The sequence below is a fragment of the Manis javanica genome, chromosome 5 (genome assembly GCF_040802235.1).
Source record: "Manis javanica isolate MJ-LG chromosome 5, MJ_LKY, whole genome shotgun sequence".
NCBI classification, from domain to species: domain Eukaryota; kingdom Metazoa; phylum Chordata; class Mammalia; order Pholidota; family Manidae; genus Manis; species Manis javanica.
Genome location: NC_133160.1, coordinates 109,380,030 through 109,399,671, shown reverse-complemented (window position 1 = coordinate 109,399,671; position 19,642 = coordinate 109,380,030). Strand labels below are relative to the sequence as shown.

General features: G+C 38.1%; 1 protein-coding gene across 4 annotated transcripts in view; it reads right to left on the bottom strand.

Moving 5' to 3' along the window:
• The window catches only part of ANTXR2 (ANTXR cell adhesion molecule 2), a 135,429-nt gene that overhangs the window by 61,920 nt on the left and 53,867 nt on the right, over positions 1 to 19,642 (bottom strand). For all 4 annotated transcript variants that reach the window (XR_012131702.1, XR_012131703.1, XR_012131704.1 and 1 more), the window contains exon 12: positions 13,496 to 13,591. Coding sequence is in view for 1 of the 4 variants with exons in the window: in XM_037014855.2 (XP_036870750.2) it covers positions 13,496 to 13,591 (96 nt within the window). In the remaining 3 variants the exon portion in view is untranslated. The remainder of the gene's footprint in view (positions 1 to 13,495; positions 13,592 to 19,642) is intronic.

The window sequence follows — 19,642 nt, the reverse complement described above, 5'->3', positions numbered from 1 at the left end:
TTCTTCATCTGGGAGATAAATTTGATTAATTGTAGGTCCTTTCCAACATGAAAATTCTAATAGAATGTTAAAAAAAAACCATATCACACTATTTCTACCAGGTCTTTTGCTTCTATGCCTTTTCTATAATTAAGTAGGCCACATGTCTATATGCATTTGTGTTCATCTTATTCCAGAAAAGAACACAAGGGGGTGGAGCCAAGATGGCGGCATGAGTAGGGCAGTGGAAATCTCCTCCCAAAACCATATATATTTTTTAAAATACAACAAATACAACTATTCTTAAAAGAGAGACCAGAAGACTCAGGACAACAGCCAGGCTACATCTACATCTGCGAGAACCCAGCACCTCATGAAGGCAGTAAGATGCAAGCCCCAGCCCAGCAGGACCTGAGCGCCCCTCACCCTAGCTCCCGCCAGGTGGAGAGGAGTCGGAGCGGGGAGGGGGAGGGAGCCCAGGACTGCTAAACACCCAGCCCAAGTCATCTGCACCAGGAATGTAGACACACAGTGCATGGTGTGCTGGATACTAAGGAAATGGAACAGTAAAACCTGTGAGTGGGTTCCCACAGCCAGCGCCCCTGGAGCAAAAGAAAAGCGAGTGCTATTTGAAAGTCTTAAAGCGACAGGAGCCTCACAGCTAGACGGAAGCATCCCGGCACAATCAGCCTAGCAGCTAGGAATCCCGGGAACTCCGGGCACCCTAATCCCCTGGGCGGCAGCACAGCTCTGAGGCCCCTCATGGTGATAAACAGTCTCCCGCCCGTTCCCCCTCTGGTGCAGCCCCCCATAGCAGAGCAGCAGCCTGAGACTGGCCACACCAACAGCAGCCACGCAGAGCTTCCTCCACAGCAGGTCTGGGCAAGAATCAGAGATGCCGTCTGCACACAGCGGCCCAGCACAAGCTGCTAGGGGTCTCTGTTCTCCCAGGAGAGGAAGGCGAGGAGCAAGCAGGAAGAGACTTTGTTCTACCAGCTGACACATGTGCCAACTGCCTATGACTACCTTTTTCACCATGAAAAGGCAGAAGAATTTGATCCAGACCAGAATCACACAGACATCCTCCCCTGAGAGGGAACCAGGGGAGATAGACTTAACCAACCTTCCTGAAAAAGAATTCAAAATAAAGCCGTGGCCTGGCTGATGGACTTGCAGAGAAATATGCAAGAGCTAAGGAGGGAGAATACAGAAATAAAACAATCTCTGGAAGAACTTAAAAGCAGAATGGATGAGATGTAAGAGACCATTAATGGAATAGAAATCGGAGAACAGGAATACAGAGAAGCTGAGGCAGAGAGAGATAAAAGGATCTCCAGGAATGAAAGAATATTAAGAGAACTGTGTGACCAATCCAAACGGAAAAATATTTGCATTATAGGGGTACCAGAAGAAGAAGAGAGAGAAAAAGGGATAGAAAGTGTATTTGAAGAAATAATTGCTGAAAAGTTTCCCAAACTGGGGGAGGAAATAGTCGTTCAAACCATGGAAGCACACAGAACTCCCAACACAAGGGACCCAAGAAGGACAACACCAAGACACATAAGAATCAAAATAGCAAAGATCAAGGACAAAGACAGAGTATTAAAGGCAGCCAGAGAGAGAAAAAAGGTCACCCACAAAGGAAAATCCATCAGGTTATCATCAGACTTCTCAACATAAACCTTACAGGCCAGAAGAGAATGGCATGATATATTTAATGCAATGAAACACAAGAGCTGTGAACTAAGAATACTGTATCCAGCATGATCATCATTTAAATATGGAGGGATTAAACAATTCCCAGACAAGCAAAAGTTGAGAGAATTAGCCTCCCACAAACCACCTCTACAGGGTATTTTTGAGGGACTGCTTTAAGTGGAAGCACTCCTAAGGCCTAATAGATGTCACCAGAAAAAATAAAATCACAGTAAAGAAAGCAGAACAATAAAATACTAAGTAAAGGCATAAAATAAAATCAACTACTCAGGAAAGCAGTCAAAGGAAACACAAAAGAGCACAAAATAGAACACCTAACATATAAAGAATGGAGGAGGAGGAATAAGAAGGGAGAGAAATAAAGAATCATCCGACTGTGTTTATAATAGCTCAATAAGCAAATTAATTTAGACAGTAAGATAGTAAAGAAGCTAACCTTGAGCCTTTGGTAACTGAGAACCTGAAGCCTGCAATGGCAATAAGTACATATCTTTCAATAATCACCCTAAAAGTAAATGGACTGAATGCACCAATCAAAAGACACAGATAATAGAATGGATAAAAAAGCAAGAACCTTCTATATGCTGCTTACAAGAGACTCACCTCAAACCCAAACACATGCACAGAGTAAAAGTCAAGGGATGGAAAAATATATTTCATGCAAACAACAGGGAGAAAAAAGCAGCTGTTGCAGTACTAGTATCAGATAAAATAGACTTCAAAATAAGGAAAGTAACAAGAGATAAAGAAGAACATTACATAATGATAAAGGGGTCAATCCAACAAGAGGATATAACCATTATAAATATATATGGGCCCAATACAGGAGCACCAACATATGTGAAACAAATACTAACAGAATTAAAGGAGGAAATAGAATGCAATGCATTTATTTTAGGAGACTTCAACACACCACTCACTCCAAAGGACAGATCCACCAGACAGAAAATAAGTAAGGACACAGAGGCACTGAACAACACACTAGAACAGATGGACCTAACAGACATCTACAGAACTCTACATCCAAAAGCAACAGGATACACATTCTTCTCATGTGCACATGGGACATTCTCCAAAATAGACCACATTCTAAGCCACAAAAAGAGTCTCAGTAAATTCAAAAAGATTGAAATTCTACCAAGCAACTTCTCAGACCACAAAGGCATAAAACTAGAAATAAATTGCACGAAGAAAGCAAAAGGCTCACACACATATGGGGGCTTAACAACATGCTCCTAAATAATCAATGGATCAATGAACAAATCAAAATAGAGATCAAGCATTATATGGAAACAAATGACAACAAAAACACAAAGCCCCAACTTCTGTGGGACACCGCGAAAGCAGTTTTAAGAGGAAAGTATATAGCAATCCAGGCATATTTAAAGAAGGAAGATCAATCCCAAATCAATAGTCTAAAGACACAATTACCAAAATTGGAAAAAAAAGAACAAATGAGGCCTAAGGTCAGCAGAAGGAGGGACATAATAAAGATCAGAGAAGAAACAAATAAAACTGAGAAGAATAAAACAATAGAAAAAATCAATGAAACCAAGAGATGGTTCTTTGAGAAAATAAACAAAATAGATAAGCCCCCTAGCCAGACTTATTAAAAGAAAAAGACAATGTACACACATCAACAGAATCAGAAATGAGAAAGGAAAAATCACTACAGTCACCACAGAAATACAAAGAATTATTAGAAAGTACTATGAAAATCTATATGCTAACAAGCTGAATAACCTAGAAGAAATGGACAACTTTCTGGAAAAATACAACCTTCCAAGACTGACCAAGGAAGAAACAGAAAATGGAAACAGACAAATTACCAGCAACGAAATTAAATCGGTAACTGAAAAACTAGCCAAGAACAAAAGCCCCGGTCCAGATGGATTCACCACTGAATGTTATCAGACATACAGAGAAGACATAATACCCATTCTCCTTAAAGTTTTCCAGAAAATAGAAGAGGAGGGAATACTTCCAAATTCATTCTATGAAAAAAGCATCACTCTAATACCAAAACCAGGCAAACACCCCACAAAAAAGAAAATTACAGACCAATATCCCTGATAAACATACATGCACAAATACTCAAAAAATGTTAGCAAACTGAATTCTAAAAAACATCAAGAGGATCATACACCATGATCAACTGGGATTCGTCACAGGGATGCAAGGATGGTACAACATTCAAAAATCCATCAACATCAGCCACTACATAAACAAAAAGAAGGACAAAAACCAGATGATCATCTCCATGGATGCTGAAAAAGCATTTGACAAAATTTAACATCCATTCATGATAAAAACTCTCAACAAAATGGGTATAGAGGGGAAGTACCTCAACATAATAAAGGCCATATATGAAAAACACACAGCTAACATCATACTGAACAGTGAGAAGCTGAAAGCTTTTCCTCTGAGATCAGGAACAAGACAGGGATGCCCACTCTCCCCACTGTTACTTAACATAGTACTGGGGGTCCTAGCCATGGCAATTAGACAAAACAAAGAAATACAAGGAATCCAGATTGGTAAAGAAGAAGTCAAACTGTCACTATTTGCAGAAGACATGATATTGTACATAAAAAACCCTAAAGACTCCATTCTCAAACTACTAGAACTAATGTTGGAATACAGCAAAGTTGCAGGATACAAAATTAATACACAGAAATCTGAGGCTTTCTTATACAGTAACAATGAACTAATAGAAAGAGAAATCAGGAAAACAATTCTATTCACAATGGCATCAAAAAGAATAAAATACCTAGGAATAAACCTAACCAAGGAAGTGAAAGACCTATACCCTGAAAACTACAAGACACTCTTAATAGAAATTAAAGTGGTCACTAACAAATGGAAACTCACCCCATGCTCCTGGCTAGGAAGAATTAATATCATCAAAATGGCCATCCTGCCCAAAGCAATATACAGATTTGATGCTATCGCTATCAAATTACCAACAGCATTCTTCAACGAACTGGAACAAATAGTTCAAAAATTCATATGGAACTGCCAAAGACCCCAAATAGCCAAAGCAATCCTGAGAAGGAAGAATAAAGTGGGGTGGATCTCACTCCCCAACTTCAAGCTCTACTACAAAGCCACAGTAATCAAGACAATTTGGTACTGGCAGAAGAACAGAGCCACAGACCAGTGGAACAGAATAGAGACTCCAGACATTAACCCAAACATATATGGCCAATTAATATACAATAAAGGAGCCGTGGACATACAATGGGGAAATGACAGCCTCTTCAACAGCCAGTGTTGGCAAAACTGGACAGCTACATGTAAGAGAATGAAACTGGATCATTGTCTAACCCCATACACAAAAGTAAATTTGAAATGGATCAACCTGAATGTAAGTCATGAAACCATAAAACTCTTAGAAAAAAACATTGGCAAAAATCTCTTGAACGTAAACATGACCAACTTCTTCATGAACATATCTCCCTGGGGAAGGGAAATAAAAGCAAAAAAGAACAAGTGGGACTATATCAAGCTGAAAAGCTTCTGTACAGCAAAAGACACCATCAACAGAACAAAAAGGTACCCTACAGTATGGGAGAATATATTTGTAAATGACAGATCTGATAAAGGGTTGACATCCAAAATATATAAAGAGCTCACACACCTCAACCAACAAAAAGTGAATAATCCAATTAAAAAATGGGCAGATGAGCTGAACAGACAGTTCTCCAAAGAAGAAATTCAGATGGCCAGCAGACACATGATAAGATGCTCCACATCGCTAGTCATCAGAGAAATACAAATTAAAACCACAATGAGATATCACCTCATACCAGTAAGGATCACCACCATCCAAAAGACAAACAACAACAAATGTTGGTGAGATTGTGGAGAAAGGGGAGCCCTCCTACACTGCTGGTGGGAATGTAAATTAGTTCACCCATTGTGGAAAGCAGCATGGAGGTTCCTCAAAAAGCTCAAAATAGAAATACCATTTGACCCAGGAATCCCACTTCTAGGAATTTAACCTAAGAATGCAGCACTCCAGTTTGAAAAAGACAGATGCACCCCTATGTTTATCGCTGCACTATTTACAATAGCTAAGAAATGGAAGCAACCTAAGTGTCCATCAGTAGATGAATGGATAAAGAAGATTTGGTACATATACACAATGGAATATTACTCAGCCATAAGATAAAAACAGATCCTACCATTCGCAACAACATGGATGGAGCTAGAGGGTATTATGCTCAGTGAAATAAGCCAGGTGGAGAAAGACAAGTACCAAATGATTTCACTCATATGTGGAGTATAAGAACAAAGGAAAACTGAAGGAACAAAACAGCAGCAGAATCACAGAACCCAAGAATGGACTAACAGTTACCAAAAAGAAAGGGACTGGGGAGGATGGGTGGGAAGGGAGGGATAAGGGCAGGGAAAAACAAAGAGGGAATTACGATTAGCATGTATAGTGCGTGGGGGGCACGGTGAGGGCTGTGCAACACAGAGAAGACAAGTAGTGATTTTACAGCATCTTACTATGCAGATGGACAGTGACTGTGAAGGGGTATGTCGGGGGGACTTTGTGAAGGGGGGAGCATCTTACTACGCTGATGGACAGTGACTAATGGTGTATGTGGGGGGAACATGGTGAAGGGGGGTGTCTAGTAAACAATGTTCCTCATGTAATTGTAGATTAATGATAACAAAATTAAAAAAACAATAAATAAATTTAAAAAAAAAGAACATTAGGGTTTGTTTTTCCAATAATGTGTAATTAATCTTATGTATGGCTAAATGTATGACTTATTATAAAATTAAATTGATATTAAAATCCTGGCAATTATGTTTTCTACACTGCTGGCAATGAAAACAAAGTCCTTAAAACTACCAAAAATCAAAGTTTGATCCAGTAAATGAAGGGACACAATCAGCGCCATAACAAATAACAGCAACTCCAGACCCTGATCCAGAGCTAAGTCTCATCTCTGTGCTCTTATTACTATTAACAGTTAACAATAAAGCATCCTCTTTTGGTATGCCATATGCCACACACTCTGTAATTTTCTTATTTTCATAATAACCCTGTGCAGTTACTATACTTATCCACACTATAAGGAGAAGGAGGCTCTTGTTAGAATATATGGATGGATGCATATAGTGTAATTTAAACCTTATAGTAACTCTAAAAGATAGAGTTTAACACTCCCATTTTTAGAGACATAACATGTTAATTAATATGCCCAATGTCACTGACCTAGAAATGTTGGACCAGAATGTAAAGTGTTTCTTTGTATGATGTTTCAAAATGTACCCTCTCTCCACTCTACACACAGCCTCATAAAGTGACAAAGGAGGGTGAAAATCGTCTAAAGCTATTTGGCTCAGAAGTGAAAAAAGGCAAAAATCTGTGTCTAACTGATATCCCTACATTTCAGCAAAACTACTGCAGGGGGAAAGGAAACCTTACTGTGAGTCTAAATACATTAAAAATAACATTCGTGAGAATCCCATTCTTGTACTAAATAGTGCAAGAACACATTTATTTCCGAAGAGGATGTGTTCATCTGCACCATATTTTATGAGAATTTGCAGATTTAAAAAGGCATAATATTGCCTGGTCGCCAGGATTTTTCCCACTTAGCATCCCTCAGCCTGTATTGGAGATTCTGGAAAACACTTCCACCACTTCATGAACCATATGTAGAGTTTGATTCTTCTCCAATTTTTTTTTCATTTGTTATTATCATCATCAGGGAGGATTACATCTCATCTACTTAGCTGCTAGAATGAAGATCTTAGTTTGGAGGAGAGCCGATTTCTTATAAAAAAAAAAAAGTTAGTTGCTTCAGGCAACAGTCCTTTTGATCTGCTCATTAACACTTTTCAAACGTTCGAGTGATGTGGGCATTCTTTGCGCAAGAAAATGTCAGCACTGGAGCTTGCAGCCAGCTTGATGTGATCATATGTTCTGATATTCAGAGAGGAGTGAAAAGAACTGTCAACAGTGAACTGCCTTGGATTACAAAAAAAAAAAAAAAAAGAAATTGTACATGACTGCAGACCAAGTGTTTCAGAACTGATTCTAGCCAGTGACAAAAATTTATCAGCAATGTCATCTAAGTGCCTATAATCCCACAGACAATAGAGACCTCACTCTCAGTGTTTACAAAAATTTGTTTAAAATGCATGTGATTCTTCCTCCCGGTCTCCCTTTCCTTTTTGATAAGATCAGAGAGCAAGTGTAGTGCCTTTCCTCAAACTGCATAAACACAAAGTTCTCTTACATTAGTATTTGGGAAGTCCTCTTCCGAATCTCACAAACTTAAGATTCTTTCAACATCTACAGTAAAAATATGGTCTGGGGTATCTCATCTTCCCTTTCCTTTCCTCCTTGACATACTTACCGATAATCAAAGATTCTCAATTCGAACAGATAAATAACTGGTGGGAGATCTGGACAATAAATATAATTTGAAATGCCAAATGGGGACTTGAGAAGAACAATATGAGAGTGTTTTCTACCAGAAGTTAAGTAAAGGTGCTGCTGTCAAAGCAAATAAATGAAGACCAGGAAGAGTGTGATACCCTGTTTTGTAAATGATGTTTCTGTTGCAAAACATCACCATGGAAGCAATAAGTACTAACACCGCACTCTATTTCAAGGAGGCAACCAAACATAAATCATTTTAATTAATGGTGCAAGGAAGGCATATTAAAATTTAAATTACTTCTGTTTTATTGTGCATTCAAAAAAAAAATCAGGCTGCTCTCAAAGTAACTCAATAAAGGTACCAAGAGACCTCCTCAACAATAAAAAACAAGTGCAGTATAGAAGCATTATTACTATTTAGAAAGAACAGCACAGCTGTTACTGGCTAAGAAAATGATTCCATAGAGTTCCAGTTAGATATATCCTCATCACGAAAGCTCAACTTACTTATAAGCAAATTAAGCTTTACAAAGATAACTTTTTTAAATGGTTTTTTAAATTAAGATTTATGAGATCTTCATGTAATGTCTTAAATGCACCAAGGAAAAATGAGCTTACAATTTTCTCTTGAGGATGGAGAACTTTAGCCAAGGACACTAGAGCAAAGTGAACATTTATCATTTCCAGCATATTCAGATATTTTTTTGCAGCTGTATAACACACTCTACTTGACAACAATCCAGAAATCCTTTGTTTGCCACCTCATTAGCCTTACATCTGTAATTCTTCAGAGTGTCTGGTTATTCCAAATGATGCCACTAAAGGAATGTTATTTCTACCATCCTGATAGTAAAACAAATCTGCCATAAAATCAACACATCTTATAAGCTAAATAATGATGAAAACATCTATATTTTCTGATATCTCAAAGATGATTTAATACACGATATTTTTTTTAACCTCTCCTACCCTGTTTTTAATTTAAGGAAAAAGGAAGACTGCTGTTGATGTCTTTGTTAAAGAAAAGCAGATATGAAGATATTCAGTGAGCAGGATAGAGGCTCTTAAACAGATGGTAAGAAATAACTTCACACAAAAATTAGAACTCTTCCCCTTCTGGAATAGTTTGCAAACTCAACATACTCTATAATTCACTAATGGTAGTGCCTAAAAATTTTAGCTTTGCATAAGGGATCTCTTATTATGATTATTACTAGATAAAGTTCTCCAAATATCATTGGTTTAAATTTCTATTTATCATGGAAAGCCCAGGCACACAGAGGATACTATTCTGCAACATTTAAAATTGTACTGTCTCTCTCTTTTGTCTTTGAAAATACTCATTAAAATGAACTGAAAGATTTAAAAATTTTTAAATAGTCTCATATTAAAAGCATCATGAGTAGCCAGATTTTCTATTGTGGGGTTTTTCCTTAATCTTTCTAATTCTATGTCCTTCTTTGGCAATCTGGTAGACCCATGGATCCCTCCCCAGATACTTAAGCTAAATTAAAATACACAGGATTCAAAGGAACCAGCATTTCCTGGCTAAGAGCAGCAGCACTGCAGTCTCTGCCTCCATGGTCACACTGTCCGACATCCTTCAGTAGCCTTATTTACCTCTGTCTCCCTTTTATGGGGGGAGGATGCTTATGATTGCATTTAGAGCTCACCTAGGTCATCATGGAGAATCTCCCTATTTCAATATCCTAAATTTAATCATATCTTAAAGTCCCTTTTGCCATATAAGATCATATTCAGTTTCCAAGAACTAAGACCTGGATATCTTTAGGGACTGCTATTCAGCCTATCACAGGGGGCTTTTCCAAACTGCACTGAGCCCTGAAGATGCCTCCCCCACCCTGCCCTTTCCCCTCAGGAAGAACTGCTACCATCGCAGATCTGAGAGCCACTCCTCTGAGAGCTTCCACTTACTGGGGACAGGCTGAAAAAAAAACCAAAGCAAACCCCGAGAACCACCATCTAAGATGTAAGTAACTTTGTCACCTCTGAGTCATTGATTAGGTGTCTGTAAAATTTTAACCTCAGAACAATGGTTAAATCATTTCATGTTTTCATAAAATATGAAATGATTGGATGAAGAATGTGACAGATATCGTTGCCTCTGTTCAGGGCTTTATTTCCAGGCTTTTTATCTTGATAAAAGCTCCTGAGCATATGATTCCCAAGAAGGTAGATTGCTCACATAATCCAAATGTGCCTGAGAAATGACATTTTAAGCTGCTTAGTCACGTTTTAGTTGAAAGATTAAATTCAAATATTTGCTGCTAGTACTTAAAACACAGTAAAACAGAAGACATTTGTACAACATCCAGCTGGAAAAAATGCATTTCATTTCCCCTTAAAAAGCAATATTACTGGTAACAATAGATAGTCAAAGTTAAATTGATTCCAAATAATTTAATGCTGCTACAACTTATTTAGCCAACCACATTCTTCTTCCAGCATTGCAGAAATACATTATCTAAAAGGAACAAAATACAGTAAGTATCCTGCAATTGTACTACGACACCCTCTAGATCATTCTGTCCACAAGGTCACGATCTCCTGGGCCCCTTCCTTTCACATTATCTCTTCGTTTTTCTCTAGCTCACTTAGCTTCTACTTTGTATTCCAGCTACCTCAATGTTGTTAGAGGTGCTTTGCTTCGGCCGTATCTGCAGCGCACTATATGCTCCAGCTTTCCATTTCAATTGTTGGTGGATCTTGGTCAGATACAGACCTAATCCCCCCAGGCCCAGACCTCTGCACGCCACAGAGCAAACAAAGCTGCTTTCAGGGGCTCCTACCCATCAAATCTCTCCAGTGGCTTCTCATTATCCCGGGGTGAACTCAAACTTCCGAAAAGACGGAGGAGGCCTTCCCGCTTATATCCCAAACCGTCTTTCACTGCTTTTTTCACTGCCGCACACTGGGCGAGCCACAGCCTGGCACTTCCCAGAGCTTGCCAGCATCACTTGTAGATCCCACACACACTTAATCTGCAGTGCCCCTCATCGACTGCGACTGTAAACATCTTACCCACTATTCAAAACTCAGTTTGGAGTCATCAGCTCAGTCAGGTTTCTCTGAAACAATCCCTAACTCTGGCAAATTCCTCCTATTTGTGTTCTTACTATTCTTTACACATGTTGCTGTTGGGGTACTCATGACCCTCCATTTACACTCTGCTCACATTCCTGCATTTCTCTATTAAAAATGTGAGTTGCTGTATCCTATTATGGTCACTTTTGTGCTCCCTTCTTCCCAGCACAGGACTGGCTCATATTAGACTGCCAAGGGCTGAATGCAGAATGTCGCTTCTACCTTATCCCTGCTCTTATCCCTACTTTAGGAAACATTTGCTGTTATTTGTTTATACCTAGGTGTAAATATAAGTTCATACTGCTCTTTAATCTACAGCTCTAACTGTAAAATAGAGGTGGTTATCTCCAGTAAGTAAGTTCCAGAAATTAGTAAGCGTTCATGATATTTGTGAGGATAGGAAACCCTCCTGACATCCTGAATGCACACCTTAAAGGCGCCCCTCTATGCCTGAGTAAAGAAATATACTCCAGGATTCATGATCTGCACAGTCTCAGGGTTGGAACAGATCTATTCTCACTACCTGATGACTGAATCTTCTCCATAATACCCAAATGGTGGTCCAGAGCTGTATTTGAGCACATCTAGCAACCTCCTGAAGAAGCCCATTTCAGTTTTCATATATGGCTTTAAAAAAAAACATAAACTTGGACATTTTTGAGCCTTCTGGTCAATAATAATGAAATTGGAAAATAATGAAGGAAGGAAATCCACTAATGCAAAGTTTAAATTTAAAAAAAAACAAGGAGTAAAAATCACATTAGGGCACCTTTTTGCCTATTAATTTAAGACTAAAGAATGCTAGCTACCCTCAAACAGCCCTATCTAGCATAATCAAGATTACAACAGGAAACCATTTGAGCAGAAACTGCTGTGGCAGGAAACTGATTGGTTCAGCAATGAGACAAGATGCTTCTTGTCTTTACTGTTGTCTAACTTAATTCTGTGCCTCCTCCATGGGGCAACTGCTCTGATATAAAGGCTTGTAAAGTTATGTCATGAAAACAGACTGAAGTACGATTAATAATAAATGCAGGAGTAATACAAAGCACTGCCGGAAGTTGCAAGGAAGCTGAAATCAGGCAGCAAACATGAGAGGGGAAAAAAGCAGTCGACCAGTATTACGTAAAGTATGTAAAGTACTGCTGTCATCTACAGAATATGTGAGCACTTCTTCAGGATAAGCTTTGCTATGAAACATGAACAATCCAAATTGGATTGCCTGAAATGTGCTGAAATTTACAACTCAGCATTCTGCCTTTGAAGGCAGAATAACAGCCCTACAACGATATCCTCGCCCTCATTCTCTGGAACTGTGAATAAGTTGCCTTATATGGCAAAGGGACTTTGCAGATGTGATAAAGTTAAGGACCTTAAAAATGGGAGATTATCCTGGATGGTCCAAGTGGATGCAATCTTCTGTGGTTCCCTAACATTGGAGGCCCTTTCCAGGTAGGTTCAGATTCAGAGGGAGATGTGACTACAGAAGCGTAGTCAGAGATGCAATGCTGCTGGCTTTGAAGGTTGAGGAAGGGGCCCCTGAGGCAAGGAATGTGGGTGGCCTCTAGAGGCTGGAAAAGGCAAGGGAACAGACTCTCTTCTAGAGCGTTAACAGAGGAAGCTTGTACCTTCTAGCCCAGTTATCCCAGTGAGACCCATCTTGGATCTCTGATTAAATTACTGTTAGATAATAAATTTGTGCTGCTTTAAACCAAATGTGTGGCAATTTGTTAAAGCAGTATTGGGAAACTAATATCAACTCACATTCTCTCAGAAGTTTTACTCTAACACAAAAAAATGACACAAACTGGGATCAACCCATAATTTCAAAATGGGCTATTTAACAGATACCCTAATATCTATATATGACTTACTGCTAAAATGTTTTTCTGAGAGGCAAACAGAGAAAGTCCTGAAATAGTTGATCTTTCAAAGAGGTAACGAAAGATTCAATAAACACTGAAAAAAAAAATCCTGACATATTATTAACTTCTCCCAATGAATCCAGGATAAAAAAATCATTCAATTTATGTGAAATTATTTTGTACTTCAGTGGAAAACCCTTCATTCCTGCTACCTCTTCTTCTTCCTCCAAAGCTGATTTTGAAATGGTTTTTAGATGAACTTTTATAATAAACATTTATTGGCATGCATGTTTTCTAGAATTTGCTAACTGAGACTTTGCTGTTGTTGAACAATATGGCACATATTCACATTTCAGGCCTTTCTTTACATCTCATGGATTAAAAAAATAAAAAACAGTCGAGTTCCATCCTTCCTACTCACCACTTTGCAGCAAAGAGGCCAAAACCACCACATCAAACCGATGCCCAAGAGTAGCAGTAACACCAGAATAGCAATGATGGCTGCAATTCCATTAGACTAGAGGAGGTAGAAGACAAAAACAAAGTGGTCAGCAAAGGAAACAACAGAAAATAATATAGAAAGAATAATAATGTCAAACCAGATTTCTATTATATTGCTTTAAATTCTAAAAATTACTTTATATTCTATTTCATATGTGTTAAGACAGGCTACAATAAATATAAAATCTTCCAAAGTGCTACAGACTGTCCTAAATTATGCCTTTAAAGAATACAAGAAAAAAAATCACTATTTTGAGTTATACAAATGGTCTGCATGGTCCATTTATATATATACATGTTTAGATGATAGGACAAGATGAATGTCAAAAATCACCACACAGGTGGCAAACCAACAGCAATGGCTCTTGTTGACAAATGGTACAGACGCATTGAGGCATCAAAGATATCTCATGCATCCACCTATCTGACCTCACGGCAGCTCAAGAGCTCTCTTCAAAGGAACCACACTGGGGTTCTTTCACTTCCTGGCACCAAGTCCTCCAGCCAGAAGGCACATGGCCCGGGCTCTGCCTCCAGTCCCTTCACAACCATCTAGTCCTCCTCCAGGCCTCAGCTGAACACACTTCCCTCTGGTGAGAAGATGCCCCAATTTACTAAAAAACTCATTATGTTATTTATTTTAATCTTCAGCAATTATCACAATTTTTTGTTTGTTTATTTTAGGCAAACTGTGATTTTGTAATTTAATTTCTCTTTCCTGCCACTGTTCATTGTGAACTCTAGGAAAGCAGGGGCTATGTCCAACCTACTGACCAATGTATACTCCATGCTTAGCACCTGAAGTTATTTACTAAGATCATGAACTCCAAGAAAATAAGACTGTAAAAGTCACAAGCACAAAGAAGAATGTGCACCAAATGTTTAGTGTAGAGATAAAGTTTCCCAGGGAACAAGGTATCTTCCCCAAACCCCCCTCTCTGAGCTCCCCAGTATAATGTTTTGTGTGTGTGTGTGTGTGTGTGTTTTAAGGGAAAGAATTCAGGGAAGACAAAAACTATAAATAAACAGACTGTTTTGGAGGGAATTGGGGACTTACAGGCAGCTTGTCAGAGATATATTTCCTGCCATTCAAAACAAGTAAGTACAAGTTCAGAGGGGCGAGCAAGAGCCACATGCATTCCAAGAGCTGATAAGAAGTAGGCGTGGGGTGGGGGGAAACATAGAAGTATCCCTCTTAAAATGGCATAGTATTACAGGTATTAGTCTACAGGTCTAATTTTCAGCAAGCTGTTTAAGTTGTCTGGGCCTCCTTTTTCTTATCCACAAAATAAGAAAGCCAGTTGTTACCAAAACATGAAACTCTGTGTGGAAAAAATATTACCATTACATCTCTCTCAGAAAATCACTATGCATACTAACATATTTATAAAGCTCTGAATGGCTTTGCAGTAAAAAAGTCTAACTTATACCACCACAGTACCATTTTTTTCTCACAACATTTTCAATATCCTCTAGATTTAGAATTCCCTAGAATCCATATCGGGAAATGTTGGGAGTAATCAAAGCTCCAAGCCTTTCTGATGTTTAAGCTACTACGGTAGTAGCATTCAGTTAGAACAAGTTACAACAAAAGTTGAAATGTAATAGTGACCTATGCACAAAAAGAGATAATTTTTATGAAAAATAATTTGTAAATAACTGAAAATAGAAGAGAAGGTAGTTTCAAAACTACTGGCAAGAAGTGTTAGCAAATTATACTTGGTTTAGCTACAGAAAAAATCTTGACATGTGTGTCATTTCCCTGCATCATCTGTTATTATCACAACAGAAGAAGAAAAAGAGATTACCAGATAGTGACTTGGAAACACCCCCAAAAACATATCAATTTTCAGAGATACTGAGTACTAGCAGCCTTTCAGTTTTAATAAATCTATTTTTACAATGACTTAACATAATTTTCAGAGCAGCATAGACTATAAAACATTCATTAATTTCAGAAATTTTCAGGAGGAGATTCAGAATCTACTATACATTAACAATTAGAGCTATCCATCCACTGATTTTTAATTTTGCGTCTGAATGTAAGAGGAAATGATGTTACCAGATAGTTAAGTAGCTGATGTTAGGTTAGAAATTAACCAAAACTAACACCACCAAAATATTACTTAGAATCTTTGCTCATTACATTTCATTTATGAGACAACAAAAATAACTACAGAAAATACACACACACACACACACACACACACACACACACACACACACACACTATCGTCATAGAGTTCTACCACTCACTATTCAACTATTCTTAAGGCACTGGAAGATGTTATTACATGATATTTACCACACAGAATTAATTTAAAATATAAGAAATAAAACGATATGTACTCATGTAACTTCTGAATGTAGAGTTTGGTAGAAAGAAAATATAAGCTCAACAGTTGGTTATTAATGTATCTTAGACATCTAAATCAGTGTGTTATATGAGGAAAGGTGTGTGTGTGTGTGTGTGTGTGTGTGTGTGTGTGTGCATGAGAAATAGAGAATTATAGGAAATTTCCAGGCAAACATCTAAGTTGTCTGTTCTTAAAACCAAAGAAAATAATTCAGAGCATACATCAAGCTACTTAGGAACATACTCAAAAAGAGTGTCCTTCTACACAGAATTCTAAACATTCACGAACAAATCATTTGATTCTCCACAAGACTGATTACACTGAGCTTTAAAACATAGGCAAACAAGAGTATACCAGGAAAAGAATGTCAAAGAAATACATAGAAAACTGTGATGTTCTATGGGAGAAATGTAAAATATACAGATTCATGATCCCAACTTCAAACATAAGGCCTTATGTAAGATACCCTCATCCTATGACTATTTATCTATAGCATTCCCCATCAGACCTTTCCCAATGAGGATCTAGCCATAGCACTCTTACAGAAATGGCTCATCATTGGTCTGTGCTACACAATTTTCAAAAGGGTTCTATCAATATTTGATTTCCCCTTTTCTTAGAATTGAAACCCTATGTTCAGAAATGAGTACATGCAACTAGAGGATATGTATGAATCTGCTGAAAGTTTCATGGTTAATTTTTTCCTTCTATGAATGTGTCATGAACAGGAAATTCAGAAAATTGTATTGCCAAAATGTAAAGTAGATGGGCTGGCCATGACAGACAGTTAAAATTCTTGATTTTTTCCTGTAACAAAAATGCCTGTGTTAAGAACATTGACAAAACACTATGCACATACAGATGCAAATATGCATTTGTCGTGACAGTATTATCACCTCAACTGATTCCAAAGATTCATCTTCCGTAAAATTAAAAAGAAAATTGACATTTTCTAAAGACCTAAAGGCCTAATCTTTATCATATCTAAGCTAAGCATGATGGAAAACAGGTCAGAGGAAGCAAAAAATGTTATGCAACCCAACCTGGCCATAAATGAATGAAACACTGCCCTTGGATGCCCCAGTCCCACTAGCTCAGTTAACTGGATACAAATTCAGGATTCCCCAGTTCCTTTGTTTTGATTTGCCAGAGCCATTTCAGAGCAAGAAAGACTTCAGTCTTGAAAGGGAAATAATTTCATTGTTCACATAACTTTGTAAACAAATTAAGGAAAGGCAAACACATGAACTTCAATCCTATAAGCAGATACCATGCCACAAACTGCAGACTTAAGAGTCACTTAAAACTAGATATGATTACACATAGATCTGTATCATAGCAGAAACTCTTGCTCTCTGATACAAGGCAGTTAAGCAGGTCCCAAAGTTACCACGTTGGACAAGCCTGCATGAAGACCATGCTGAGGAAACAAACCTTGAACAAATCATTACAAATGTGAGATGCAGGGAAAGAAAGTACAACAGCAACATGGAAAAGTGGGAACTAATGTGCTCTGGGGTTCTGAGAGGACCTCCTTGAGGGAACACAAGAAAGCCTAGTGGGGAATAGGGCAGAGCTAGCACATCTTGCAATAACAAGAGAAAGACAACTTTGGTACACAGTTTCAGGGTGTTTGGTAGCACTGGAAGTAGTTGAAGAAAGTTCTGAAACATGCATTTCTGAAAAGCAGTAATTCTCTTTAATACAGAGAGAATTGCCCATCTGTTATATTAATGCCCATTTGTTGGATGACCTTTCAATTGGCATTTGCTGGATCAATTCTTTCTAACTGTAGCTCTGAACAAGTAGCATTCTCAGATGTCCATGAAGGCTAGGTTGTACAAATGAACTAAAGAGACAGTACCCAGATGTCAGTCATGGCTGTGAAGCCAAAACTCTTTGAGGGCTAACTGGGGACATACTAGAATCTTGAGCTTGATGTTAAGGTAGAAGCAATATATTTTCTAGTCATCCTGGGCACATTAAGTTTTTGAACTTCATCTGTATCAATTTAAGAGCTAGTTATACAATCAAAAACTTCACTCTGACTGACATAATTGAAATTCTAGCTAAGAGAATCAAAGAAATACAAAAACAAATCAGAGTCTCTACTGTTCTTGCAAAATAACTTTGGGAAAGAGGAATCACTCAACAATTTCAAAACTGCATGAATAATGTGTTGTAATCTATCTAGAAAATAATCACAGCAACCACATTAGAACAAAACAGGCAAAATGAGAAATGGGTCTCCACAACTCTGTTCCCATGAATTTAGAGTTAAGGGAAGAAAAAATATTCATAGAATAGATGATGGTTTCATGTACTGGCTTCTTGCGGAATATCCCTTATTAGGCTTTAGGCAAACTGTGGCCCAAAGATGAAAGTAGCTCAACTACTTTGTTAAGACCCTGGCAAACTGTGAATTTTTTTTTACATTATTATACAGCTGAAAAAAAACAAAAGAAGAATATGTTACCTGAAATTCAAGTTTCTCTGTATACAGCTTTGTTGAACATAGTTGCATCCATTTGTTTACACAATATCTATAGTTGCTTTTGAGCTATAACGGCAGAGTTGCAGGGGTGATAGAAACTGTATAGCCCCCAAAGCCTGAAATATTTACTACCTGATCTTTTACAGAAAAATTCTGCCAACTTTTGTCTTATATAAATCAAATTAGGACCCAGTTAAAAATGGCAGACTGTTTAAGTATTCAGGCTAGGGGGATTCCAACAGACTTGGATTCAATTCACAATTCTAGCATTTACTTGACTGTGAAACTGAGCAAGTAATGTACTGCCAGAGCCACGAGGCTCCAAGCCTCCCCTTTCTCAAGGGCAGTAAGGGCTGAAATCAGCTGATGTTCTACTCATCAAGCCATGTGCCCTACTGAGGGCTGAGTCCATCTATTAAAAGAAGCACCTGCTACTATGTTTGCATAACATGCACTAAAGATTGAAGGTGGCTCTCTACTCCTCAGTTTTCTCTTCTGTAAAATTAATGTAATGGTAAAGCCTCCTTTTGAAGTGTATTAGATGAAGTCATAAAGTGCTTAGCCCACGTATAGTGCTTAGCAGTGTCTATCCCTTAGTACATGCTCAGAAAACACGTTCTTGGTATTACTATCCCAAAGAGTCAGAAGAAGAGCAGTAGTTCCAGGTAAAAAAAAGTCATGTTTCATTGTATTTTTTTAATACAGAGACACATTTAGGAGATATGAAATAGATTAAGGGAAATGACTGCCTAAATACAAATCCTCCTTAGGCTTTAATCTTAAATCACTTAAATTTAAACCTTCGTTTCCTCAGTTTTAAACAAGATACACAGCTACTTTCATTCATTCACTTACCACTAATTTTGGAGCCCGTGCCTTGTGTGATGAGGGCACTGGGAGAGGGCAGTGAGCAAGTGACAGGCTCTGCTGTCAACATCTCAAGGCTGCTGAGACAGGCCCAGAAGTAAACAGGAAATTACAGCTCAGTGACACAAGTGCCTTAGCAGGCCTAAGCCTGGATGCCCTTGGAGCACAGAGAGAAGCTTTATTGTGGGATTTCCAAAAGGATTAATCAATTGCTAAAGTAATGGTGCCTTGTTTTGTTTGGCTTTCAAATGCCCATGAAAGCCAAAAGTATCATCCGATAATGAGTAATCTTACTAACTGCATCTCATCATATCTAAATATGCTATAAGACTGAACATCACTTAAACAC